General features: G+C 40.7%; 1 protein-coding gene across 1 annotated transcript in view; it reads left to right on the forward strand.

The window, feature by feature from the left end:
* Positions 1-205: 205 nt before the first annotated feature.
* The window catches only part of PDHX (pyruvate dehydrogenase complex component X), a 72,844-nt gene continuing 45,899 nt past the window's right edge, over positions 206-27,150 (forward strand). Inside the window, exons 1-2 of the mRNA XM_052652506.1 lie at positions 206-398; positions 20,384-20,464. Coding sequence (XP_052508466.1) covers positions 239-398; positions 20,384-20,464 — 241 coding nt within the window. The 5' untranslated portion in view covers positions 206-238. The remainder of the gene's footprint in view (positions 399-20,383; positions 20,465-27,150) is intronic.

Genomic DNA, 27,150 nt, shown 5'->3' on the forward strand with positions numbered 1-27,150 from the left:
GCCTGGGGGCGGGGCGGACAAGATGAAAGGCGGGTCTGAGAGGGCCTCTCTGACCCAACCGCGCAGCCGCCTGGTTGGGAGGCGGGGCCAACCAGGTTGGAGGAGGGGCTAGAACTGGACTCAGAGGCGCGCAGGCCTCTAGGGGGGCGTGTCCCCGGGTGGGAGGCGGGGTATGGGCGGGCCTTGATGACTGGGCGATCAGGCTGTGCTGAGGGCAGCCCAGGAGAAGGCCGGGAAGATGGCGGCCTCCTGGAGGCTAGGCCGTGACCCGCGCCTGCTGCGTTGCCTTTTGGGCTTTGGCAGTCGCAGAAGCCCAGAGCTGGTTAAGGGGGCTGCTAGGTGGTCTGTCGGCCGTGGAGCTAGTTGGAGATGGTTTCACAGTACGCAGTGGCTGCGGGGTGAGTGGCCGGGGCTCGCTCAGCGTCTCTGTACCTGAGCAATGGGCCTGGGGCAGGGGCTTTTTGATCGAAGGCCTGCGTCTGGGTGTGGAGGCGCCCGGAGCTCACCGTTCCCTAACCCTTTTTGTGGGAGAGCGTCTGCTGGCGTGGTCTAGTGCGTGCCGCAAAGGGCTTTTTTGGAAGCTACGAGAACTTGACTCCCATCTCTGGCCGCCTGGCTTCTTCGTGACCTTGCCTTGGAATTTGGGTTCTGAGGCCTGTCTCAGGCCCCTTCCCAGTCATATTTCAGGTGTCTTTAGAGTTGGCTAATTGCCCAAGTTTGCTGACATTCAGACGTCATCGTTAGCTGCTTTTATTCATTTTCCTGACCTGTCTCAGTTAGGAGACCTTCGAGGCCCCTGGGATTGCTCTACGCCAGGACTGATGAAGGACCCCATTTGTAAATGTCTAGACATCATCAGGCATAGGTCCGGAAGAACGTTTTAAGCAAAACATGAGCTTGAAAGAGTGAAAATTTAGGAGGGGAATCTTACGAAGGTGTCGACTTAAAGACACAACGAAAGAGTTGTGAGTTTTAAGTTTTATTCTAGGTCTTACTGAGTGTTATAGCCCGGGAGCCAGCCACTCAGCCCTGAGGAACTGCTCTGCAGAGGTGGGAGTTGAGGGGGGGTGGGGGGGTAAGCCATTGCATATGAATTGTTTTGGCTAGGAAATGCATGCAGTCAAGCGTATGCCTTAGCAAAGATTACCGCCAATCATAACAGATATGTCGTTAATGATTTTAATGTTTATTATCTTAGTGTTTTTCTATGGATGGGGAGATGTAAGAATCTAGGGTTATTTAAATTCTTCCTGAGATGTGCTTTGAACCATCCTAGAGCCTGTTTATCCAAAGCATAGTGCTTCATCTTGATTTCCTCTCAGGTCTCACTGTTGCTGGGCAACTGCAGTGAGTTGTGAATTAACCCCTGTGGAACTGGGCAGTCGTTGAAATTCCTTAAATTTATTATAGAAAGTTGTCATTAAATAAAACACAATTCTCCCAGTATGTAATAGTTTGCAATGTAGTGTGCCAGGCATTATTTTTCTTGACAAAAGGGGCGAGTGCATACTGAGCCTGATGTATAATTATTACCTGCCGATCATTCAGTCTCTCCATACCATGAATTGTAATATAAAAAATTTGGCTTAGGCATTTGCCTACATATTCTGAGCTACTTGAGGCCCAAGGGGAAAAAAAAAAAGTTACATGAAGTTAATGGCATGGTGAGTGCACTGAGACTTTAAAATTTAAGGGAACAATTAAACTCCTTCAGCTTAATGTTTCATAAAATCCCTCTTGTAGCAGTGGCTTTTTTAAACTGTGTTTTAGCATTCCCTGTCCTCTCTTCCCCCAGTTTGTTAAATAATGAACTTTCCTACAGCTGCCAGAGATTCTGTCTGGGGTAGAGCTCAGCAATCTACGTTTTACCAACAACCTTTGGTGAATTTTCGTGTACAAAACATCAACGTTTGGTGTTTGATGGGCTACACTTTGAGATTTGCTGTCTTAGAAAATCATGGAACATTAAAAGCTCACTCTTAGGAATAACTGAGAAAGAATGTTCTTATTAAACAGATACTTTTGAGAATCTTTGAACATTTCAAACTCTCTACTGAGAAAGGGGGCAAGTGTTGCATACTCAAAAATGTGCATGCCGTTTCAGGGATTTTGCTTAGACCCAACTTGACAGTGCTTATCTGAGGCGTCATGAAATTTTACCTACCCCCCAACACACTGCGAACAACTTGTCTAGATATCTGCTTGAACTTCATCTGTAAAGAATCCTAGGAAAGCTGTCTTAGCTTCCTGGTGCCTCCTTCTTTGATGGATACAGGGCCCGCCTCAGTGACCTAGGATTCTTTCCCTATTTCAAGATCAGTTGTTCAGTGGTGGTCCTCAGGTGTTTACCTGGTGAGCCAGTGGTTAAAGGACTTCCCCCATGGCTCAGAGGCAAAGAATCCACCTGCAGTGCAGGAGCTGCAGAAGACAGATTCGATCCCTGGGTCGGGAAGATCCTCTGGAGGAGGTCATGGCAACCCATTCTAGTATTCTTGCCTGGAGAATCCCATGGATAGAGGAGCCTAGTGGGCTACAGTCCATAGGGTCACAAAGAGTTGGACACGACTGAAGCGACTTAGCATCTACACACATACACTCACTCACCAGTGGTTTAGACTACGCTTCCACTGCACGAGGTGTGGGTTCGATCCCTGGTAAGGGAACTAAGATCCCACATTCTGTGCAGTGTGGCCAAAAAAATTAATGAATTAAAAAAAAAATGCAAAAGTCATTTAAATTTTTTTGAAAAAAGGTCAGGTGTTTAGCAATTCTGATCTCTTTTTCAACCTTAATTCCCACTTGCCATGCAACAACATTCACAGGTTCTGGGGTTAGGACATCTTGGGGGTGGTGGGGCACAGGCATTAGTCTGTCTACACGAAAGCTGATTACTGTATGTTATTGGATAGCCATAGGTTATTTGGAAATCTTATATATTTTTCCTAATGCTAAGTCAAAATTTGTCTCCTGACTTTTCACATATTTTTGTTTTGCCATGATAAATATACATGACAATCCTTGAACCATTTGCTTTACAGAGCATGGATTACGAGGTGTTTGTTGGTTTTTCTCGAGCTTGGTAGAAATTATAGTTTCATAAAACTAAACAACTATTTGGTAGTCTATAGAGTATGAATTTGACACAATTATTGAATTATTTCCTCTTTCACTTAACTGTCAAGGATTTAAAAATCAGTCGGTTGTGAAGTCACTTGGAGTTTTGGTTTCTTTAAAAGGTGTTTGTTGGTAGCATGTTTATGAACTATAGCATATGCCGTGTGCTTGGCCCTTCTTAGAATTCCTTATTCGCTTCTCACAACTACCTAGTAAAGTTCGCATTATCTGCATTTTTATTGGGCAGAAGATACCAAGGCTCAGAGAAACTCAGTGGTACTCCCAAAGCCACCCAGCTATACTGGTAATGACCTGAACAGGAGCCATGTATTGTTTCACTCTGTGTTTAACAAATCCTTAACTGCTTCAGTCTCTGAACTGCAGTGTGTACTGAGAGGGCAGAGACTTATTCACCATACTATTACTGAGTGAAGAAATGAGCCCTAGTTGCAAGGTACCTGGTAGCTGCTAAGAAAGCAGTTGTCCTGCTGAAGGAACAGGTTCTGTATATTCAGGCACATGGCCCATCTAGTCATGCTTCTGGAGATGGAATCCTGTGTTCCGTGTAGGCTTTATCCTTAAAGTATGGGGAGGTAAACAACAGCGGCATGGTTTCAGGAGTGTGTGTAGGGAGCCCAGAGGGGCTAAGTTCAGGATGATAAGGGAGAACATAAGAAGGCTTCCTGGAGGTGGCAGCCCTTCCAGGCTGAAAGAGCTGCAGACATAAAGACCCAGAGGCTAACTGTGATATTTACAGAAATGGCAAGGCATTTGTAAACCATTTTTCATCACACCCTAGGCGTTTAACTTTGAAGAGTTTCCATTGCTGCCCTTTCAGAGAAAATGGCTTAGTTTGGAATTAATTAATAATTAGTAAGATGTTAATATTGTTGGTTTTAAGTGGTCTCTGAGAAATGACGTGTTGAATGTAAAATAACATGAGAGGAGGAAAATAAATGAGCTTCGGTCTTTGTCGTGCTTCGCCCAATATCTGACTATAGGCCTTGCGTATATAGATGTTAAATAAACATATCTGGGGAAGCTAAAAATCTCAGAAGTTATATTTTTTAAAAAAAACAGCTCTACAGTATTGCACATTTGCAGCTAGTGAACCAGTCTGTGTCATTTTAGGAGAAAATTAAATTTATTGACAACATTTAAAAACTAGAAACCTCAGATAAACAGTCTAAATTTTTGTCTTCCTTTGAAAATTTAATGTTAGGACCTGTATGGTGACAGACGATTGAGACTGAGTAATGACTGTTCTCTTCAGGTAGGAAATTACATACTTTCTAGTTGACCGTTTTCTCTTCTCTGTTACCTCTCAGCCAGCAAGACTGAATGTCCTTTGAAATTTGTCATCACCTCTAGTTGTTGTTTTTTCTTGCACTCTTCTCTCTATGGAAAGCGGAAAACGAGAGATAGGTTAGGAAAAATGGGAGAGGGCTCTGTGTGTGTGTGTGTGTGTGTGTGTGTATAAAGGAGGAAATTTATCATGATTTAATATGAAAATGAAGCATGACTGGAGCTGTAGAAACTTACAAGATACTGATGGTAGTAGTTAGTACTTTAGTCGCTAAGTCGTGTCTGACTCTTGCGACCCCATGGTCAGGCTCCTCTGTCCATGGGATTCTCCAGGCATGAATACTGGAATGGGTTGCCATTTCCTTCTCCACGGGGTTTTCCCAACCCAGGAATCGAACCCAGGTCTCCTGCATTGCAGGCAGATTCTTTACCGACTGAGCTATGAGGGAAGCCCAAGGTACTGATAACCCACTTCTTCTGTTTCCTCTAAGCATCTGAGTTTTCTATGGTGGTTCTATAACAAGGAGAGGACTTCTTTGTTAAGAGTCAGTGGTGTGGCATGTTGACCTATAACAGACTACCAGACATTTCTTGACCAAAGATGGGTTTATTCGGGATCTGCAGAGAAGAGCAGTTTGGGGTCTGCAACCATGGGGAGCCACATTCTAATCCCCACAAGCTCAGGAAGGAGAACACTTAATACAGAGGGACAGAGGAGGTGGGAGGCTACAGTAAGCAAAGAGTCCACGGCTTTTCATTGGCTGAGTCCTCGCCAGGAAAGAAGAGGAATCAGTCTTCTTCCTTTTGGGCTTTGCAGTTATCACAGCGTGTGAGACATCCCCCTTCTGGTCTCCCAGCTCTATTTCATTGAAGTTTCTGTTTATTAATTTTTACAGTTATTTTTGCCAAAGTATAAATACTGTTTTAGGCCGGGCTGTAAGTAGATCTTTCTACACTGATATTGATGAGACTCTTACTGTTCTTTGAGTTCTTTAAGCATGGAAACAGAAACATACAAACTTGCTGAACTATAGGATTTCTTAGAAGGGTGCAACACCAGAGTGCCTGGGCCATATCCGTTTCTTGTAGGGCTCCCATTGTCTGCTCTCTTTCTCTGATTTACGTTGGTTTTCTCCACACACTTGTCAATCTACTTACTCATGGTTTTTCTTTTTCTATCATGTCAACTTGCCTTGCCTTAATGCCAGTGCAGGTCCTTAGATTCGTTGCTCTTTCAGTTTAGTTCAAGCACACACCACCATTTTTGTGATCTAATTCCAGATTCCCTGGGCAGAGAAGCTGATGACCCAATGTAGGTCAGTTGTAGTATAGAACACAGGGTTGATTCCATCAAAGACTGCAGTTTGGACATTTCCTTTAAAAGGGAAGTGTGAGTTGGGAATCAATGATGTCTGTTATTCTGACCACTTGATTAAAGTAGAATAGTGAAGTCCCTCATTTTAATTGTTTTGGGGTTAAGTATTGACTAGAGAAAATGGATGATCAATTAAACAAGGCAGAATAGGCTACTCAATAGTTGAGATCTGTGGTCATCTAAGATGAACTCCGGGAGTTAGTGATGGACAGGGAGGCCTGGCGTGCTGCGATTCGTGGGGTTGCAAAGAGTCGGACATGACTGAGCGAGTGAACTAACTAACTAAGGAAAATAGAAAGGGGATGAATGAGATCTTAGTAGAAGCAGCAGCAGGATAATCTGGTAAGATTTGGATTATCAGGAAGTACTTAGTATGCATTGCTTTTAAACTTTTCATTCACGATATTAAAGTGGGATATTCCAAGGAGCCATTACATACTGAACATTCACTATTTGCCGGGCTTCATTTTAGATTCTTTTTGAACTTCCCTGGTGGTTTGGTGGTTAACGCTCTGCACACCAGTATAGGGAGCACAGGTTCAATCCCTGGTTGGAGAAGTAAGATCCTACAGGCCACACAGTGTGGCCTGAAAAAAGATTCTATACCTCTGTCACTTCTAATCATAAGACCCATGCAAAGGTTAGTTGTATTTTATGGGTGAAGAGATAGTCCATGAGGTTTAGTGGTTTGTCCCAGGTTGGTAAGTGAATGAATGCTTTGGAACTATGCACGTAATAATATACAGAGGAAGAAAAGAGGTCCTTGCTTGTTGGATATCTTGGAGTAGACTGACTTTGACTAATCATGAAGTTGGGAACTGAATATTTGTGTCCTCCCCAAATTCATACATTGTAACCTAATGGGCAATGAGAGGGTATTAGGAGGTGGGGGCCTTTGGCAGGGGCCTGGGTCAGAGTGAGAGGAGCCTTCATGAATGGGGTCTAGTGCCCTTATAAAAGAGACTCCAAAGAGCTGCCTTGCCCCTCCCACCATGTGAAGACACCACAGGAAGATGCTCTCTGTGAACTGGGAAGTGGGCCCTCATCAGCCACCATCCCGGATTGGCCAGCATCATGATCTTGGACTCTCCAGCCTCCAGAATTGTGAGAAATAAATGTTGTTTATAAGCCACCAGCCTCAGGTATTTTCTCATAGCAGTCCAAATGGACTAGGGCAGTGGGCTCATCAACTCAGGGCACGTGTTCACAAAAAAGGGTTATAGCTGAACAGAATCGGGTCTCTGCCAGCCAGAAAAAAGTTGGAAAAGTGGGTTTGGGAATAAAACGTAGCATTTATTGAGAGCTTGCCATGTACCATTCCCCTTTCTCAGCCCTTTATGTGAATTCACTCAGAACTTATGACAGCTAATGCTGTGCTCTGATGATAAAAATCTAGTTTCAACCCAGGCTGCCTGACACCAAAGCCAGTTCTTTCCCTAACCACAGTCTTCTTCAGTGCCAAGTAATAACTTGACTGTAGACATCAGCAGAACAGTGGCAACATGCTGAAGTTCTGTTCACTCTGTATGTTTTAGCGAACACCTGCTTTTTTTTTTTTTTTAAATAAGTGAGGCATTTGAGTAATATCTACATTGGGAAATGTTTTGTCAGGAACAGTTGTGATGTCTTAAGTTTTTTATTTTAAATAACTTAAGATACTAACATTCTAGACTTATAAAGGATATTAGGACCATTCAAGAGTTAAAAAGTATATGTCAGTGTCCTCTCTGTAAGTTTCTAAGATGGTCCACTCTTGAATATATACCTTGTTGTTGTCTTGAGCATCAATTTGCCTTTATGACAAAATGTGTAAATCCCCAAACTGTTAGTCATATGTTCATTCTTCCACTACACTCTGGAGTGGTGATTTCTTTTTGCCTTTGTTCCAAGATTGCAAAATTAACTGGGATTCATGTAGAATTTAAAATGTCTAGTTTAATCCCAGAAAGAGCAGTGCTGCAAGCTGAAACCTCTTCTGAGGTGTTTGGTGTATTTCACTCAGGAAATGGTTCTTCAGCCACACTGACATACGTTCAAATCACTGGGTGGGTACTAAGTATATGAAGGAATCAACAGGTTCTGTAAACAAAGTGGACTGTATTGTGCCTCTTTATTTTTTGTACTTGGTAAGCAGTCCATTTACTGTAGCTGGTGGTCTACCAGATATTTTCCTGCAATCACAGTCTGTCTTGTATTAGCAAAACATTTCTAGGGAAGAATTAAGGTTGGTGAATATATAATTCAGGAGCATTTCTTTATAATTCAGGGAATCTGTTGGCATTGAATTTTTTTAGAGGGGCATAAATCTATTTGAAAACTGAAAAACTCTCAAACTTCTTCAGAAAAAAGCAAAATTTTGTATGTGATTCCAGGGAACTTGTAGATCTCCCTGTAATTTATCTATAATGCCGCCTGGTCTCCAACCTGTTACCATGAACATTTTGGTTATTTCGTATAGAAAATAATTGTGCTACTTTGCAAGGGTATTTGCCGTATCTGAGAACAAGAAAGCTGGTAGGCAAGAATATTGGAGTGGGTTGCCATGCTCTCCTCCTGGGCATCTTCATGACCCAGGGATCGAACCCAGGTCCCCTGCATTGCAGGCTGATTGTTTACTGACTAAGCCCCCACGGAAACCCAAGAATACTGGAGTGGGTAGCCTATCCCTTCTCCAGGGCATCTTCCCAATCCAGGAATCAAACTGCAGTCTCCTGCATTGCAGGCAGATTCTTTACCAGCTGAGCTACCAGGAAAGCCCCTCTCTGCTCATAACTGTTCGTTCAAATGGAGTGACCTGCCTGTGGTTTGAAATTTTTCTTGTTACTTAATGCCACCCTCCTAAATCCTCTTAATACGGTCCTGTCAGGGAATGGATAACACTCTAAAAATGGGTAATTTGAGTGGAGTTTAGTAAGTGACCGTTTTTGTGAACTTAGGGTATAGAGATGGCACGGTACTAAGGGGCTTTTTGAGTAAGGTGCTGTGATCACCCTCAGCTTGAAGAGGCATGGGCAGGGAGCACTTCCGGAACTGGGAAGTGGGGAGCCTTTGTGATCTCTGATGGAGCTGTGCCCTTTGGTTAAAGGATCCAGCCAGGTCAGGCGACCCTGCAAGGAGGGAGCTGAGGAAATAACCTGACCTCACTCTCCTCTCTCCTTTTCAGTCTCCTTATGCTGCCTATTGGTGGAACCCAGCTGGTGGCCAAAGCAAGGAAGCCTGTTAGTGTAGCCTGTTTAGTAGTGTTGGGGAGGGTTGATGAGTAGATCTGTAAGGGCAGATGGGAGACACCTTGCAGGCCCACCTGACTGACACCCACTAGTCATTACACTTTATGCCTCAGGTTTAACACTGATGCCATCAAGTACTGGCTCGTGTGTATGTGTGTGGCAGGTCTTATGCTAAGAGGGGAAGAGAGTGAGTGTAGTTTCTACACTTGGAAGAACCAAACAAGGTTTCCCTGGACTGTTTCCCTGGGCCAATGCTTTGCCAAGAGCAAGCATAGGCTCTTCATAACTGACCTGATTTTTAATAGGATTTTTCTGTCTATATTTGAATAGCTGAATAGGAATCAAGGCTATGTAAGCTTTTAGGGCACTTTTTATAGGAAGAAGAATGTTATTTTTGGAGCAGAGGCATCTAATTTGGATTTCTGTTTTGTTTTGTTTTTTTTTTTTAAGCTGGTACTCCTAAATCAAGTCATCCTTGATTCCTGACTTTCCCATGCCACATCTGAAAACCAGAAACTCTCATTGGCTCTACTTTTTAAATGTAATCTGACCACTCCTCACCACTTGTTCCACCAACTAGCCTGGCCAGGCTTCTACCACCTCTATTCCAGTTTATTGCAGGAGTGTCCCAGTAGTTGTCCCCGCCACACCCTTGGCCCAGTACAGACTGTTCTCCCTGCAGCTTTCAGAGTGTCACTTTTAAATTATAAACCAGATCATGTTACTCTTCTGCTGAAAACCCTCCAAGAGCTTCTCATAAATCTCAGAAGAAAATCTGAAGCCCTGACTGTGGTTTACAAGGCCCAGTATGATACAAACCCTCCACCTCTATGACTTCGGCTCTGACCGTGCCTCTGCTCACACTGGGTCCACTCTAGCACACCGGCTCCCTTGGTGAATTCTGAACGTACCAAGTATGCTCTCGGCTCATTCTTGTGCTTGCGCTTTCCTCTGTTCAGAAGGCCCTGACAGAGATGTGCGTGGCTTCTTCCATTCAGTTCTGCTCACTTTGTCAGAGGAAGGCTTCTCTGATGAACCAGGAAAATAGTCCTCCTCTGCAACTGGGGCCCCTTACCTTCCTTACATTTCTTAAAAGGATCTGGTCCTTTACATGACTTTTCAGTCTCAGAACAAGTATTCTAAGTCAGTAAAGGAGAACAGGTAATACGTTCATGGATATATTCACTTTGTATTTAAAATCCCATTATTTTAGCTTTATGGTTGTGACCATCGCAAAGCACGTGCAGTTTTTCTTTTCTTTTTTGTCAGTTATATCCTTGTGGACATAGCTATGCCTATGGCACTGCAAACAAGTTCAGTATTTTTATTGTGTTTATTTCTTTTACTCAAAATATTTTCATGCCTTTTCATTGCTGTTTATAGAATGTCAAACCCATTACCCATGTAGTAAAGTGTACTGGGAAGTACTGGGGCTATGTACTGTTAGGTAGTAGTCCCAGCATACTTTTTTGAACTTCCTCGACCCACTTTTCATTTTCATTATGTCCTACTCTTTAGCCAAACTAAGCTATGTTTCCTTGCTCTTTGTTTGCATATGATGTTTCCCTATCCTGGAATATCTCTGTTGGCCCCTCACCATGTTTTATTTGCCTGGCAGATTTTTTTTTTAATTAAATGTTATTTTTTCATTGTAAAATATATATATATAAAATTTACTATTTTAACTATTTTTAAATGTATAGTTCCAGGACACTGAGAGCTTTCACACTGTTGTATGGCCATTACTGTGGTCTCCAAAACTTTTTCATCATCCCAAACTGAAACTTTGTACCCACTGAACAGTAACTCCCTGTTCCCTCTCCACCCAGCCCTTGGCAACCACTGTTCTACCTCCTCTCTGAATTTGCCTGTTCTACGTAGGTACCTCATTAAAGATGCAGTCATGAAATATTTGTCTTTTTGTGTCTGGCTTATTTCACTTAGTATAATGTCTTCAAGTTTCATCCATGTTATTGCAGGTATCTGAATTTCATCCGTTTTGGAGGCCGAATCACATTTTATTGGCTGTATATACTACATTTTGTTTATCCATTCACGTATCAATGGACACTTGGGGGGTTTGCAGTTTTTGGCCGCTGTGAATAGCGCTGCTATGAACGTGGTTGTGCAAACACCTGTTCTTATTCCTGCTTTCATTTCTTTTGGGTATATAGCCATAAGTGAGATTGCCTCATCAAATAAATGATCATTCAACGTTTAATGTTTTGAGGAACCATTGGGTGGTTTCTACACAGAAGCTGCATTGTTTTACTTGTTTTACTTTCCCTCTGGTAGTGCACAAGGGCTCTTAATTTCTCCACCAACAATTGTTTTCTGCGTTTTTGATAATAGCCATTCTAATGAGGATGAAGCGGTACTAGCACACAAATCAAGATTTCCTTTCCTGATCAGCTAGAATCTCGTCTCTCAGCCCTTTGGCATCTGACAGCACGGTCATCTACTACTGTCTACCACTAGTATGTTTGTCTTGATGTCCCATTTAAACTATAATCCTTTGAGGTCAGGATTCTGGTCTTCTGTGGGTTGAGGGCTGGGACAGCAGGAGCTCTGTAAGCGTTTCTTGAGTGCCTCGTTTGCCCTCTCGCTGTAGTGGGCAGCATTAAGAGCACCGCAGGAGGTACAGCACCTGCCAGTGGCATTAATGAGAATTAGGTTTTCACATGTGCAGTACGGTTCAAGAGTTCAAGAGTTAGTGCACTTCAGCAATGAGGGCAAGGCTGGATAAGGTAAAGAGGAGAAAGGGAACCTTCAAGTTTAGGTTGGGAAGGTGTGTGAGAGGAACCTGTGAATCTGTTTCTCCTTACCTCAGTGAATGGTGAAGTAAGATATTGTCGTTTGTGTACGTGGGCGGGGGTCGCTTCAGTTATGTCCAACTCTTTGCGACCCTGTGGACTGTAGACCACCAGGCTCCTCTGTCCATGGGACTCTCCAGGCAGGAATACTGGAGTGGGTTGCCATGCCCTCCTCCAGGGGATCTTCCCAACCCAGAGATCAAACCCGTGGCTCTTGTGTCTCTGCATTGGCAGGCAGATTCTTTACCACTGACCACCTATGAAGCCCAGGACATCATCACATAGCCAACTGCATGCCTTCAGAGTTCATCCTCTTAACCATCTCTGTGCTGCCTATTAACTGGTACCATTTTTTGAGACTTAACTTTTTGCCAGGCCCCACTGTAATGACTTGACCTGTATAACCTCATTTAAACCTATCTTATTAAATAATAGCTTATTTTAATACAGTAGTGCATGTGTATAGTTTAAATAGGCAAATGGTACTAAAAGGCTTATGGCAACACGGTGGATCTCTGACCCATCTTTTCCTACTCCTTCAGTTATCTTCCTCAGAAGCAACAAGTTTTGTCTCCTAACCGTCCTCTGGCATGTGCTCATCTCCCTATGTTATATACTATCTATGGATGACTTCTAATCAGTCATCCCCCTGTTTTCTCTCTCTCATTCTCCCAATGTAGTTATTTTTCAATTCTTAATTAAATCCGTATTTAATGTTGACACCAACCAAGTATGCTTAACTGAGAATTGTCGTGTATCATCCCATGTTATGACTTACCTTTCTTACTTGACTGGCGTGTGAGATGAGTGCAGTCATGCTATAGTTTGAGCATTCGTTGGCATTGCCTTTCTTTGGGATTGGAATGAAAACTGACCTTTTCCAGCCCTGTGGTCACTCCTGAGTTTTCCAGATTTGCTTCTATATTGAATACAGCCCTTCCACAGCATCGTCTTTTAGCATTTGAAATAGCTCAACTGGAATTCCATCGCCTCCACTAGCTTTGTTTGTAGTGATGCTTCCGAAGGCCCACTTGACTTCACATTCCAGGATGTCTGGCTCTAGGTGAGTGATCACATCATCGTGGTTATCTGGGTCGTGAAGATCTTTTTTGTATAGTTCTTCTGTACCTCTTCTTAATATCTTCTGCTTTTGTTAGGTCCGTACCATTTCTATCCTTTTTTGTACCCCTCTTTACATGAAATGTTCCATTGGTATCTCTGATTTTCTTGAAGAGATCTCTAGTCTTTCCTATTCTGTTATTTTCCTCTATTTCTTTGCATTGATCACTGGAGAAGGCTTTCTTATCTCCATGCATTCTTTGGAACTCTCCTTTCAAATGGGTGTATCTTTCCTTTTCTCCATTGCCTTTAGCTTCTCTTTTTTTCTTAGCTATTTGTAAGGCCTCATCAGGCAATCATTTAGCCTTTTTGCATTTCTTTTTCTTGGGGATGGTCTTGCTCACTGCCTCATGTACAATGTCACAAAACTCCTTCCATAGTTCTTCAAGCACTCTGTCTATCAGATCTAATCCCTTGAATCTATTTGTCATTTCCACTGTATAATCATAGGGATTTGATTTAGGTCATGCCTGAATGGTCTGGTGGTTTTCCCTACTTTCTTCAGTATGAGTCTGAATTTGGCAATAAGGAGTTCATGATCTGAGCCACAGTCAGCTCCCAGTCTTGTTTTTGCTGACTATAGAGCTTCTCCATCTTTGGCTACAAAGAATGTAATCAATCTGATTTCAGTATTGACCATCTGGTGATGTCCATGTGTAGAGTCTTCTCTTGTGTTGTTGGGAGAAGGTGTTTGCTATGACCAGTACGTTCTCTTGGCAAAACTCTGTTAGCCTTTGAGCTGCTTCGTTTTGTACTCTAAGGCCAAATTTGCTTGTTACTCCAGATATTAAAATCTTGACTTCCTACTTTTGCATTCGAGTCCCCTATAATGAAAAGGACATCTTTTGGGGGGTGTTAGTTCTAGAAGGTCTTGTAGGTCTTCATAGAACTGTTCAACTTCAGCTTCTTGGATTCCTGGTCGGAGTTATTGCAGTGCTATTCAATAGCTATTGATCTATTTCAGCAGGGCTATTCAATAGCTATTGAGCTGTTTCAACACTAGCAAAGTAATACTCAAAATTTTCCAAGCCAGGCTTCAAAAGTACATGAACCATGAAATTCCAGATGTTCAAGCTGGATTTAGAAATGGCAGAGGAACCAGAGATCAAATTGCCAACATCCGTTGGGTTATCGAAAAAGCAAGAGTTCCAGAAAACCATCTACTTCTGCTTTATTGACTATGCCAAAGCCTTTGGCTGAGTAGATCACAACAAACTGGAAAATTCTTAGAGATGGGAATACTAGACCACCTGACCTGCCTCCTGAAAAATCTGTATGCAGGTCCAGAAGCAACAGCTAGAACTAGACATGGAAGAACAGACTGGTTCCAAATCGGGAAAGGAGTACATAAAGGCCGTATATTGTCACCTTGCTTATTTAACTTATATGCAGAGTATATCATGCAAAATGCTGGGCTGGATAAAGCACAAGCTGGAATCAAGGTTGCTCGGAGAAATATCAATAACCTCAGATATGTAGATGATACCACCCTTATGGCAGAAAGTGAAGAGGAAATAAAGAACCTCTTGATGAATGTGAAAGCGAAGAGTGAAAAACTCAATATTCAGAAAACTAAGAACCAGGAAGACATGGCATCCAGTCCCATCACTTCATGGCAAATAGATGGGGAAACAGTGAGAGACTTTACTTTCTTGCACTCCAAAATCACTGCAGATGGTGACTGCCGCCCATAAATTAAAAGATGCTTGCTCCTTGGAAGAAAAGCTATGACCAACCTAGACAGCATATTAAAAAGCAGACACATTACTTTGCCAACAAAGGTCTGTCTAGTCAAAGCTGTGCTTTTTCCAGTAGTCATGATGGATGTAACAGTTGGACTGTAAAGAAAGCTGAGCGCCAAAGAATTGATGCTTTTGAACTGTGATGTTGGAGAAGACTCTTCAGAGTCTCTTGAACTGCAAGGAGATCCAACCAGTCAATCCTAAAGGAAGTCAGTCCTGAATATTCATTGGAAGGATTGATGCTGAAGCTGAAACCCCAATACTTTGGCCACCTGATGCGAAGAACTGACTCATTTGAAAAGACCTTGATGCTGGGAAAGATTGAAGGTAGGAAGAGAAGGAGACGACAGGATGAGATGGTTAAATGGCATCACCAACTCGATGGACATGAGTTTGCGTGAGCTCTGGGAGTTGGTGATGGACAGGGAGGCCTGGCGTGCTGCATTCCATGGGGTCACAAAGAGTTGGACACTACTGAGCTACTTGGACTGCAAGGAGATCCAACCAGTCCATTCTGAAGGAATGCTAAAGCTGAAACACTAGTACTTTGGCCACCTCATGCAAAGAGTTGACTCATTGGAAAAGACTCTGATGCTGGGAGGGATTGGGGGCAGGAGGAGAAGGGGGCGACCGAAGATGAGATGGCTGGATGGCATCACTGACTCAATGGACATGAGTCTGAGTGAACTCCGGGAGATGGTGATGGACAGGGAGGCCTGGTGTGCTGCGATTCATGGGGTCGCAAGGAGTCGGACACGACTGAACGACTGAACTGAACTGAGCTACTGAGCTGACCTTTTCTGCTTTTTAAAAAAATCTTTCCCTTTAAACTTTTTTTCTTTAGTTTTTCTGTTTAACTTGCCTATTTGTCCGACACCATGTAATACCTACTTAACACAGTTTCTGGTATTGTCAGTCACATCAGCTGATGTCTCAGTTAATGTACTTTCGTAGTTTCTGTATTTCTCTAGGCGTGTAGGTTCAACCAGTCTCCCAAAGGTCTTCTCTTTTACTTCTACAGAGGAAACAACCTCCAGGCTTCTGTTGCAGGATGGTGATGTTACTCAGCACTTAAATAGCATTCATCCAAGTCTTCAAAGGGCCAGTGTTTCCAAAGGTCTCAGTACTGCCAGTTCTTGGACCTTTGGGAAATTCTCATATAAACCAGGTTGATTATCTCAGTTTTTTCCACTTTGGTTTAGCATTCAGCTTTCTTAGACTTTCTTGGTCAATCATTTGTCTTACTATCTACATTATTCAGTTCTCTGCTTCCAGCAGTGTTGTTCTATTGTTCTTTCTTTTCTCCCTGTTTTTGTGAGTTTGTGTCTAAAAGTAACAAGGAACAAAGAAACATAAAACCATCAACTAGAGACAGGTACTGTTGTCATTTTGGAGTGAATCCTTTCGGTCTTTGTGTACATACAAGTTAAATAGGTAGAAATTGGATTATGCCGTGTGTGTGTGTGTGTGCACACGCGTGCAGTCACTAAGTCGTGTCTGACTCTTTGCAACCCCATGGCCTGCTGCACTGCTTCCCTCTCCTTTACTTAGGCCATGTGTACTGTTTGAGGGACATCTTTCATGCTTGTTACTTTTGATACTATATTCAGACCAACTAGTATGTTTTCTGTTGTTGCTCATTGACATTTTCAGTCTATTCTTATATCAAAATAAGTATTTGAACAAAGATCCATGTGACATCTTTACCTTTCTTCATTCAAAACTGCTGTGTTAATACTTTGTGCCCTGGTACTGATTTTGAAATTCCTTGTACTTCATATGGCCTTTTTTCATCCAGCCTGCAGGTGGCAGAATTGCTTTATCTAAGCAGAAATTTGAAAGGTTAATTTTATTTAATGAGTTCTCGCATTAGAAAGAGAAGTGATTAAATGAAAAGCTTTCTCTCTATTAGGAAATAAGCAAATTAAAGAACAGAGAGCTGTGCTAATAAAGTACTGGGTAATTTATTTCTTCGATTTGTCTGTCTGCGTGATTTCTGTGTTTCGATTATAGTCGCATTATGAAACAGAGCATGACCCTATGTAAATTGTGGAATTTCCTTAATTGTTAGAGTAATGGAGCTTAGATCTGCTTCATATTAGCCACAAAGCTATTTGTTCTGCCTTTGTATTTTAAGAGTTTGCTCATATTAATCTTTTTTTTTAATCTAGAGACCTTTTAGAATTGATGTGTAGATCTTCACTTTAAAACTTCTTTAATAGGTTTTGCTGATCTATGAGTGTTTTAAAATTAAAGACATGCCTTAGAGAATAAGAAATTAGATTAATGCACTATATTTGAAGTTGAAAACTGAATTATGCTTTAGAAAGATCGGAAGATCAGATTTGAAGAAATAAGGAATTGTTTAGAAAAACTGCTATAGATTCAGCGAGTGATCGATTGCTCGTATGCTCAAATGCCTGATGCAGGTAAAGCAGCAATATACTAAGAAAAAACGTGTTCTAAAAATAAAAAATACATACTAAAAAATGACAGTGCCATTCTGTTGAGGCAGAAAATGAGACTAAAACAGTTGTGATGGATTGATGAGACTCTAAAATCAGTATATTTAAATGTAAACTGGAAATGTACGTTACTCTAGTTACCTTAAAATATTTTAAGTATTGTCTTTAACTGCTGTAGCAGGGCAGACTTATCAGCCAATATATATACTTTTTAGCTTGATAACACTAGAATGACTACAAGAGAGTTAGTCTTAACAAAATATGGGGTATTTTTTGAGTACTAATTGAAATAACCTGTATGACCAGGGGAATAAAAAACCACATTTCCTTTATTATTACTATAGTTGTGCCCAGTTATGAACAGGAACTGTAGTTGGTGCCCATTTCAAGGCCTCCTCAGTTTGCTAGGAGAAAGGTAGAATGTACTGCTATTGAAATGAGAAGGGAAGTGATATATAACTTCCAATGGAATTAAGCAATGTTATGTACAGGTTGAAATTCAAGGAGTCTAGAAAAGCCCATACTATCTTCAAAAGAATTGATGGCAGCTATCAGATATTAGTTATGTACAGCCCTTCATTCAAAACTGGAAATATGACTATATAATTACCTTCCCACTGAAAAAAATATATTTGGAAAAGATGTGTATAATATTCAGGAAGAACGAGGATATACTAAAATGAAATATTCATTTTCATTAATAAATTAATACTTCTTAAAATGATTTTCTAGTGTGAGAGTCTGAGGATAGATAGATTGGTCAGATTAATCAGAAAACACATTGCGCATTTTACTCTCCATAAGTCAGTATAATCAATCAGGAGATAGTACTGAATAATGGAAATGTCCAGAATGTCTTTGTTTTTTTGTCACCTTCATTTCAGAGAAGGATAATAATCTATTACAGAATTTTTATGTTTTATTGTCATTATTCAGAGAAGCAATTCCAATTCACCCATGAAGGGTGGCTGTAGGAGGAATGATGTTTTTGTTTTTAAAATATGAAAATTTTTGTGGTTCTTGATGTGGGAATTCATAAAACAATGTGAAATTTTCATAATAAAGTACTTAATGTCAGAAGTAATGGGAAATGTGATAGTCTCATAGGTGAGAGATTATAATAGAGAATCGTAAAATAAAGACTAGTTGTATCCTGGCACCTAGATCCAAGGTGTAAAAATATGGAAGAGAGACTTTGTTCTGAGAAAATCGAGTTCGTGTTTGTCATACATCAGAATCTGGACATAGAATCATTGCAGCTCATTTAGTTTGCCTCCTTGTATTGAAACTATATGATGTATAAATTTGCTATGTACGTGGTTGTGAAATATTCCATCTCATAATGCCAAGCTTGAACTTTATAGAGAGGGATTGTTAGGCTATTTGATTAGACACAGGAAGAATACTCACATTAGAATTTCTGAGTGAATAGGCTATAAATAACCGATGACTAGTTAATTGATGGTCCATATTGGTAAGGATCATCAGTTACTGATGAGTGGTAATAGAGTGTAGGAGAGTACAGCCTGGAGAGTTAGGCAGAATTCAGATCCCTCGATCGGGGGCTGTATTTTTCTTTGATGAAATGGGTGTGTTGACTTAGAATTTGGTTTGGGCTCTATCACTGTTGGGGTATTGTTACGAGTGATGATTCTACTTTTGTATCCTTATAGTTTAGTACCAGTTGAGAAAGAGGCAATAAGTCAGACGAGTGGAGATCAGAGTTAACAGTTTTAACGCTGATGATTTTGTTCAGTTGGAAAATGTGACATAAGTCTGTGGCCTTCTACAGTGGGACTCCTCAGTACAGCCCCTGTGTAGACTTTGGCCTTTTGTTTGAGAGAGAGTTTGTGTATATAAACTTCACATCTTGAGTAACTTCCCAGCACCCACTGGGCCTGCTCGCAGGAACAGAGAGGGTCGGACTTGCTCTCGCTGTGAAGGGCAGGTCCATTTATGCCTAGTGCGTAGAAGAACTGCAGGGAAGATGCAGGCTCGCCATAGGCAGGCAGGTCTTACATTGAGGAGACTGAGGCAGCTGTGTGTGTTCAGGCCCTTTTCCCAGTCCTTTAGAGGGGACTGAATGAAAAGTGCAGGGAGGGCAGAAGCTTCCTTCCAGATATTTCAGAGATGGAACTCCTTTACCATGAAGCCATGGGAACGCCCCATCTGAAATTACATTAAAATTATGTGTTTCTCAAAGAAAATGTTTAACTTCATTTAATACTAGTATTAAATTTCCTTATTTCCAACCCCAAAACATCAATGGGGAGAAAAAGTGCTGTTCTACTCTTTTCCACATTTGAAATATGCTAGATGTGATATGTTTTGCTCTTTTATGTCAGAGAGTTAAATAATCTAAGAAGAGAATAAGTTTTGTGGAGGATTACAGGGAATGTAGTTTGTTACTGTGGCTGCTGCTAAAGAAGCACTGGAGTGGGCAACAGTTATTAGTATAAACTTCCTGTAAATTGTAATGTAACAACTGTGTGCTCTGGTCCTGGAAGGTGGAACTCTTGGGAAGCACATCTGGCAAATACATGAAGTGTCTTCTTTTTTGATACCTGAGGGAAAAGTAGCTCTGCTTTATTGAGAGGTCACCCTGGCTTGAGTCTATCTTTTGGATCCTAAATCGAATTCTGGTATAGAACACAATCTCAGATTGATTTAATTACATAAGTTCTCTTGCCAGATCATCCGCAACAAGGCACACCTCTCCTTTTCACACTTAGCAGCAAGAACCCTTGATTCTTGAAGAGTATATCATGTTAATGAAAGTAAAAACACAACCAGTTTCTTAAAGTTTAATCTTGATTATTCTGTTGTAAATCTAATCTTAATTATTGTGTTGTAGGTTATCAGAAACCAGTTTATTTTCTTTTTATTTGCCTTTTCCTTTGGTTGTTTTACCTGTAAATATTTTTTTTGTAGTGACAAAAGAGGAAGGAGAAAAAGATGAAACATAAGTCAACTTTTTTTTTTTTTAATCTTGTAAGCACCTGGCTTGAAAATATGCATAGAGGACTTGGGGGAATGATGAAAAAGGAATTGAAAACATTCTGGAAAAGATTACTGAACACTTAGTTTGAACAGTTGGGTGTCTTTCAGACTGGAATATTTTTTTCCTCAGATTGAATTTCATATTAATTTACTTGAACTTTTTGTTGATGCCTCATGAGGTGTATTACTTATTGTGTTTAATCTTTCCTTTGTTCAATTTCAGCTGATCCTATTAAGATACTCATGCCATCACTGTCTCCTACAATGGAAGAAGGGAACATTGTGAAATGGCTAAAAAAGGAGGGTAAGTAGTGCGTTACTAATACAGGTGTTATTTGATCATTTTTGTTTTTTCCTAATCTGCTGGTTTACACAATACATGATATACATGAAATGATTGGTTCTTATGCTTGTTAACCTTTCTTGTTTAAGTAAAAATTTCTTGCGGTAATGTAGCAAAGGTTTTATGGGGCTAGCCTGTATCTTTTCACAAGCAGAGAATGATCAGCTATTTTAAGGCTTCTTTGCAAGTTTTAGTTCTTAACACTTCCTGTAGTTTCAGCATCATAAAATTGTCAATTCCCTAAAGTTAGTTTGTTACTTTATAATGACTCTGTGTATGTGTGTTTTCCTGTAGCCAGGCAATCTGATTATAAACTTCATTGGAAAGAACACATAAATAAAAACACTAAAAAAAATTTATAGAAGGGCAGCAGAGCAGAGTTGTAGATCTGCTAGCTTTTGAAACGTGTTATTAAGCTTTTGTAAGTAAAGCTGTGGTTTTGGTGCATAGAAAGACATACTGCTAGAACTGAATAGAAAATGAGGAAATAGACACAGACACACACCATTGTTTACTGTTTAAATAGTGAAGGAAGATGATACTAGATTTTGTCCTTGCACTGTGCCAGGGATAAATTACAAATGTCTCAGTCACTTAATATACAAAAATGAAACCGGACTAAGTACTAGGGAAAAAAAGCTGGTGAATTCCTCTGAAAATAGATAATTACCCTAACTACAACTCAAACTCCAGATGCAATAAAGGAGCTACAGATAATTTGATAGTAAAAATAATAACTGTAGTATAGCTGAAAACATAATAAATAGAGTAAAAAAGTGACAAATTGGAGAAGGGTGTTGCAGTTTTTAACCACAGAGGGTTAAGATTTCTAAAAAGTACAGAATAAGAAAACTGTCAACTTAGCAAGAAAATGGGCAAGATATAGGAGTAGATGATATGCAGACAAAGAACTACAAATTGCCTTTAAACACGTGAAAAGCTACTTAATATTTTGTACTAATAAATACACAAACTAATGCTACACTGATTTATTATTTCTTACCAGTCACTTTAATAGAAATTTAAAAGTTTGATAAGTTATCCTGTTGATGAGACTAGAGGGAATGGGAGGAAGCAGGCACTCTCAAACACTGATGGAGGAAATGCAAAATGGTATAAGCCCTTGTTCAGCTGCTCAGTCATATCTGACTCTTTGCAACCCGCCTGGACTGCAGCACGCCAGGCTTCCCTGTCCTTCTCTGTCTCCTGGAGTTTGCTCAAACTCATGTCCATTAAGTCAGTGATGCTAAGGAAGAAAATTTGTCAATACCTAGAAAAACTACATTTATATTTACCCTTTGGCCAGGCAGTTCTATTTCTAGGGATCCTATCTCAAGGCAAAAATAAGAAAAGACTCACATGTGAGGTGATTTATTACAGCAGTGTTTGTAATAGCAAAAGGTGGAAACAGTCCAGCAGTGGTCAACACAGAGTTTGATGAATAACATAGACTATATCCACAGCTCCAAGAGGAATGAAGAGTATCTCTGATACTATTGTAGCTTGATCTTCAGGGCAGAAAAGCAAGGTGGAAACTGGTAGATACAGTATGTATTATTCACGAAAAAAAGAGATAGGAGTACTAATATTTGGAAATTTTAAAGCAGACAAAAAAAATTAACAACAAAAAAAAGTGGTTATCTGTAGTGCAGTTGAGGAAACAGTGTAGTGAGTGGAGGGAGTAGAAGCTAGATTTCTCTGAATGTATCTTGTTTGTCTCCTTAACTTGAGAACACATACATATTTTGCATAATTTTAACACAATTTAATTTTAAAAGACTCCTAACCGTGGAAACCAGATGAAGCAGAAGGGCCTAATTATATACTGACTAACTGATACAACACCCGTGCAGAGAGGGGCTATTTCAAATGTCAGTAAACTTGACTGTATATACCTGCTAAATTGTAACTGAAAGACAATGACACCTCTAAAAATATAAACTGTTTAGAGTAGTTGTATTATAGTGGTTATGTTGGTTGTCTTTGTTACTCTAAGGTTTTTTAAAATGTGTTTTATGGGATAAAGCAGATGAGTGATTAAGCTGATATTATTGGGAACCCAGCCTTTGGATGAGTTTTAAAGGAAAACATATGAAAGATAGCTAGGGTTAAGGAAAGGTCCTGTGATGGTTAATTTTATAGCTCTTTTCCGTGGCAGGGCCTGGAAAAACAACAAACCTGCTAGTGATGAGCACCCCTAACAATGAGACTATAGTCTCTAAATGCCATTTCCTGCTGAAGTTAACCAGAGCTTCTTGGAAAATAGCTGCTTCCAGGTCTGTGGCAGGCAGTGTACAAGATGGAATGTGAACGTGAAAGTCGCTCAGTCCTGTCTGACTCTTATGACCTCAGGGACTGTATAGTCCATGGAATTCTCCAGGCCAGAATACTAGAGTTCTCTTCTCCAGGGGATCTTCCCAACCCAGGGATTGAACCCAGGTCTCCCGCATAGCAGGCAGATTCTTTACCAGCTGAGCCACCAGGAAAGCCCAGGAATGCTGGAGTGAGTAGCCTATCCCTTCTCCAGTGAATCTTCCCTACCCAGGAATCGAACTGGGGTTTCCTGCTTGAACATATTGTCAATTTAGAAAGCAAAGCAGTTATCAAAAACTCCTGAAAGTGAAGTCACTCAGTCATCTCTGACTCTTTGCCACCCCATGGACTGTAACCTACCAGGCTCCTCTGTCCATGGGATTTTCCAGGGAAGAATACTGGGGTGGCTTACCGTTTCCTTCTTCAGGGGATCTTCCCGACCCAGGGATCGAACCTGGTTCTCCTACACTGCAGACAGACTCTTTACTGTCTGAGCTACTGGGGAAACCTGTCAAGCTAAATTCCCCCAAAACTCCTGAGGGCATCTTAATGGACTCAGGACTCAAAAATGGGCCAGTTTGAGAATCAGTAAGAATAGTATCTATGGTATATTTTGAAACACATTAAATATATTTGAATTCAAAGCTTCCAGTAATTCTCCTTTAGGGAATACCAGTAAAGTAACTCGTTTTGAAAACTGACGATGAGTGGAGAGACTCAAGTACTGTCCTTGCCTTTCTTCTACGAACTGTAGCTCAGAATAACCATGTGCCAAGAAATTTCTAATTAGTGGCATATCTTAAAAGATGGAGGAATGATAGAATGTCACCGTGTCACAATTTTGCAAACTCTAATGAATTAAGGGATATTGCCAGTGACCATCAATGCTCTGCTGTTATCACAAAAAGAGAGAAAACCAGCTAGTACACCCCACCAGCTATAAGATTGTCTTGCCAGAAACTTGAGCCAAATGTGATCAAGCTTATAGTTGTAACACCACCTTCCAGGAGATACAGAGGATGTATTCAGTGACACCATGAGGAATGTGTCAGCATAATCCAGTTCCAATGCAGGGACCTTATTTTGTTTATGATTCAAGTAACTAAAACATTTGGGGACATTTGAAAATTACATGTTTAATGAGATTAAGGCATGAATCATTTTAGAGGTTTAATGATACTGTGATAATCATTTAAAAAAATTCATCTCTAAGAGATATGAGTTGAAATACTTATGTATGAAATGACAGTATGTCTGGCATTAACTTCAAAATACCTCTGGTGGGAGGGTGAGCAAAGTTGTTCATGAGTCAACTGACGGTTGTAAAAGTTTCTAAGTTGGTTTATTAACTCTCTTTATCACTTCTGAGATTTTTGTGCTAATCTTTTCTAAAGTTGTACAGTCTGTAGCCTTTGGGATGTAACTTGGAGTGAGAAACTACTCTTTCCTCAGTTTTTTATAAGTTCAACGTGAATTTTGAATCTTGTTAGTAAGACAGTATTTGTTATAATAGTACCTAAGCTGTATGAATCTCTTACTTATATAGAAACCATTTTGTCAGATTTTTTAGAATGTGTTTACTGAAGTAACATTGGTTCATAGCACTGTGTATTTCATGTGTTCGGACCCAGATTTCTTCTCTGTGTGCTGCTCTTTGCTCACCACCAAAACCTTACGTCTCCATCTGGCAGCACGTGGGCGATCCTCTTTACCCATTTCGTCCTCTCCGCCTTCCCCTCCCCTTTCCCCTGATTACTGGGTAACCACTATTCTGTTGTCTGTGGCTTTGTGTTTGTCTTGATTTGTTGATTCTTTGTTTTGTTTGTTATATTCTTGGTATGAGTGGAATCATATTTATCTTCCTTTGCATTATTTCATTTAGCATAATACCCTCAAGGTCCATCATCCTTGCTGTTGCAAATAGCAAACTTTTCCTCTTTTTTTATGACTGAGTAGTATTCCATTAAATAATGTATTTATGTATATATCTCACATCTTTATCCATTTATCTGTTGATGATCACGTAGGTTGTTTTTATACAACTTAAGTATTACAATAATTCTTGTAAATAATTATTTTGCCAGATTTTAAATACTTAGTATGGTGCTTAAAAAAATAAGACTAAGTATATGGAGGCCAAAGAGATGAGGATGCTTCAGTGCTCATGGTACAAAAGAACAGAGGAAACATCACTGTGGAGCAAGTTGGAGGAGGAGATTTTTATTTTCCTGGCAGCTAGCTTCCTTCCCTTTCGTTTCTGTTGTTGTTGCCGTGTACCGGGCACTGACTGTGGAATGGGTTCTTTAGCCATCTCCCTGTGCTTTACCCCTCCTGCAGCATGCTAAACTTTTGGAGAGCTGAATTTCCATTAAGGTTTGTTGAACAGATGTATAGAGATACTGACCATATGAGTTCCCCATAGCCATTATTATGCCTCAGGTTGAGAAATGTTAAGCCAAGCATTAAACATGTAAAGAGAAGAGGAAAGAGTGAGCTGAGAATGAAGGACATGGTCTGGGAGGACTGACCCCAGAGGGTAGCCCTGAAAGGACTTCTGGGGTCTCTATGTGATTCAGTGGGCACAGATGTCATCCTGACAAATGCTGGTATTGAATGGTCCAGCCTAGTGCTTACCAAGTGGTAGAGAGAGAGTTTAGGCAGTGGGCAGGAGTTCAGAGTATGACAGGGCTGTGCTGTGATTCTGGGAAATGAGCCATTCATGGCAGTGACGACAAGTGTTGGGGTTGGGAAGAAGGCTGCAAGTGGAAGAACAAGCTTGGAAGTACGAGGGAAAAGCACCCAGTTCTTGTGGGTAAGAGGCAGGACCTTGATGCTAGAAAGGCAATAAGACAAGTGATAGAATGGGCCTTGCAGGAGGAGTTTGGATCTGTGGACTGGGCCAGTATAGGAGATGGGAGGTGTGACACAGGAGGCTCTTTTGTGACCCCATGGACTGTAGCCTGCTAGGCTCCACTGTCCATGAGATTTCCCGTGCAAGCCTACTGGAGTGGATTGCCAGTTCCTTCTCGAGGGCGTCTTCCCAACCCAGCAGTAGAACCCAGGTCTCCTGCATTGCAGGCAAATTCCTTACCACCGAGCCACCTGGGAAGCTCTCTAAAGCCATATGCTTTACAGACAAATATATTTGTTTGACTTGGAATTTAAAATGCCTACTCTGTTGAAAATGTTCTCTCATAGGCCTCTTCTCGTGAGGCTTTGCGGGTTCAGATTTGTAGTATTTGCATTTTCTGGGAACGCGCAAGTAGGGGTGAAGCAGTCCTGGGCTGATAATCTTCCTGGGTTACTTGGCAGATGCCATTATTATGGAAAACATAGTCTCTAAGCCAGTTCACACAAGATTCCCAGATAAAGTCCCACTTCAGCCACAGATTCACAATTCCATATTTAGTAATTGACATGGAAGCTGCCTTTTAGGAGCAAAAGTTATTAGACACAACAAGCAGCAGAATTAGACCTCCAAGAACTTCAGTTAATTGGAATGACTGCATATATCGAAACATACGTTTGAAATGATAAAACGTTTAAGAGAAGGAATTGAAACTATGTAAAAAGACAAACACAATCCAGACAGATTTGAAAAGGACAAGTAGAACTTCTAGGAATGGAAAATATTGTCTCCAAAATTAGAAAATATAAAACTCAGATTTGGGTTAAAGTGTAGATGCGACTGACCAAAGTTTTCGTGAAGTCCAACCTGAGAAAATTAGTCTGCATGCAGCAGTGAGATAAAGCAGTAGGAAATATAAAAGAGAAGCTGAGACCTGAAGAATAGAATGAGAATCCTATACTAACCCAATAGGAAGAATTCTACAAGGACAAAAAGAGGGAATGAGGAAGAGGTAATAACAACAACAAAAACTGACAGAGCCTTTTCTAGAATTTGAGAAAGACAAATGTCATATAAATGAAAGAACCAGTGCTTCATTAGGAAGCATTGTGAGCCATTGGCTCTGCAGGGTTGCTGCCACCTTTTAAAATAATTATCAGTATCTAAGAAAGTTCCACCTTTATTAATAATGCAGTCAGTTGGAATCTATTTTTAAGTTTCTTTTTTCCTGATGAATTACAGAGCTTTGGCTATTTCCATATTCAGCATGACAGAGTGTTGGTGTCATTAAATAATGATTCAGACACAGACCAGCCTTTTAAGGTTATTATAAAAAGATTAAATTTCTTCACACTTGGAGACCTGAGAGGCAAGTATTAATAGATAAGAGGGTTCTTTGGACCACATTTATCTCTTGGTCTTTCAGCTCACTGGCAGTCTGATAAGTTATTCACAGCCGTTAGAATATGGTGAGTATGATGAAGAG

This window comes from Budorcas taxicolor, chromosome 15 (assembly GCF_023091745.1).
Source record: "Budorcas taxicolor isolate Tak-1 chromosome 15, Takin1.1, whole genome shotgun sequence".
In the NCBI taxonomy this organism is placed as follows: domain Eukaryota; kingdom Metazoa; phylum Chordata; class Mammalia; order Artiodactyla; family Bovidae; genus Budorcas; species Budorcas taxicolor.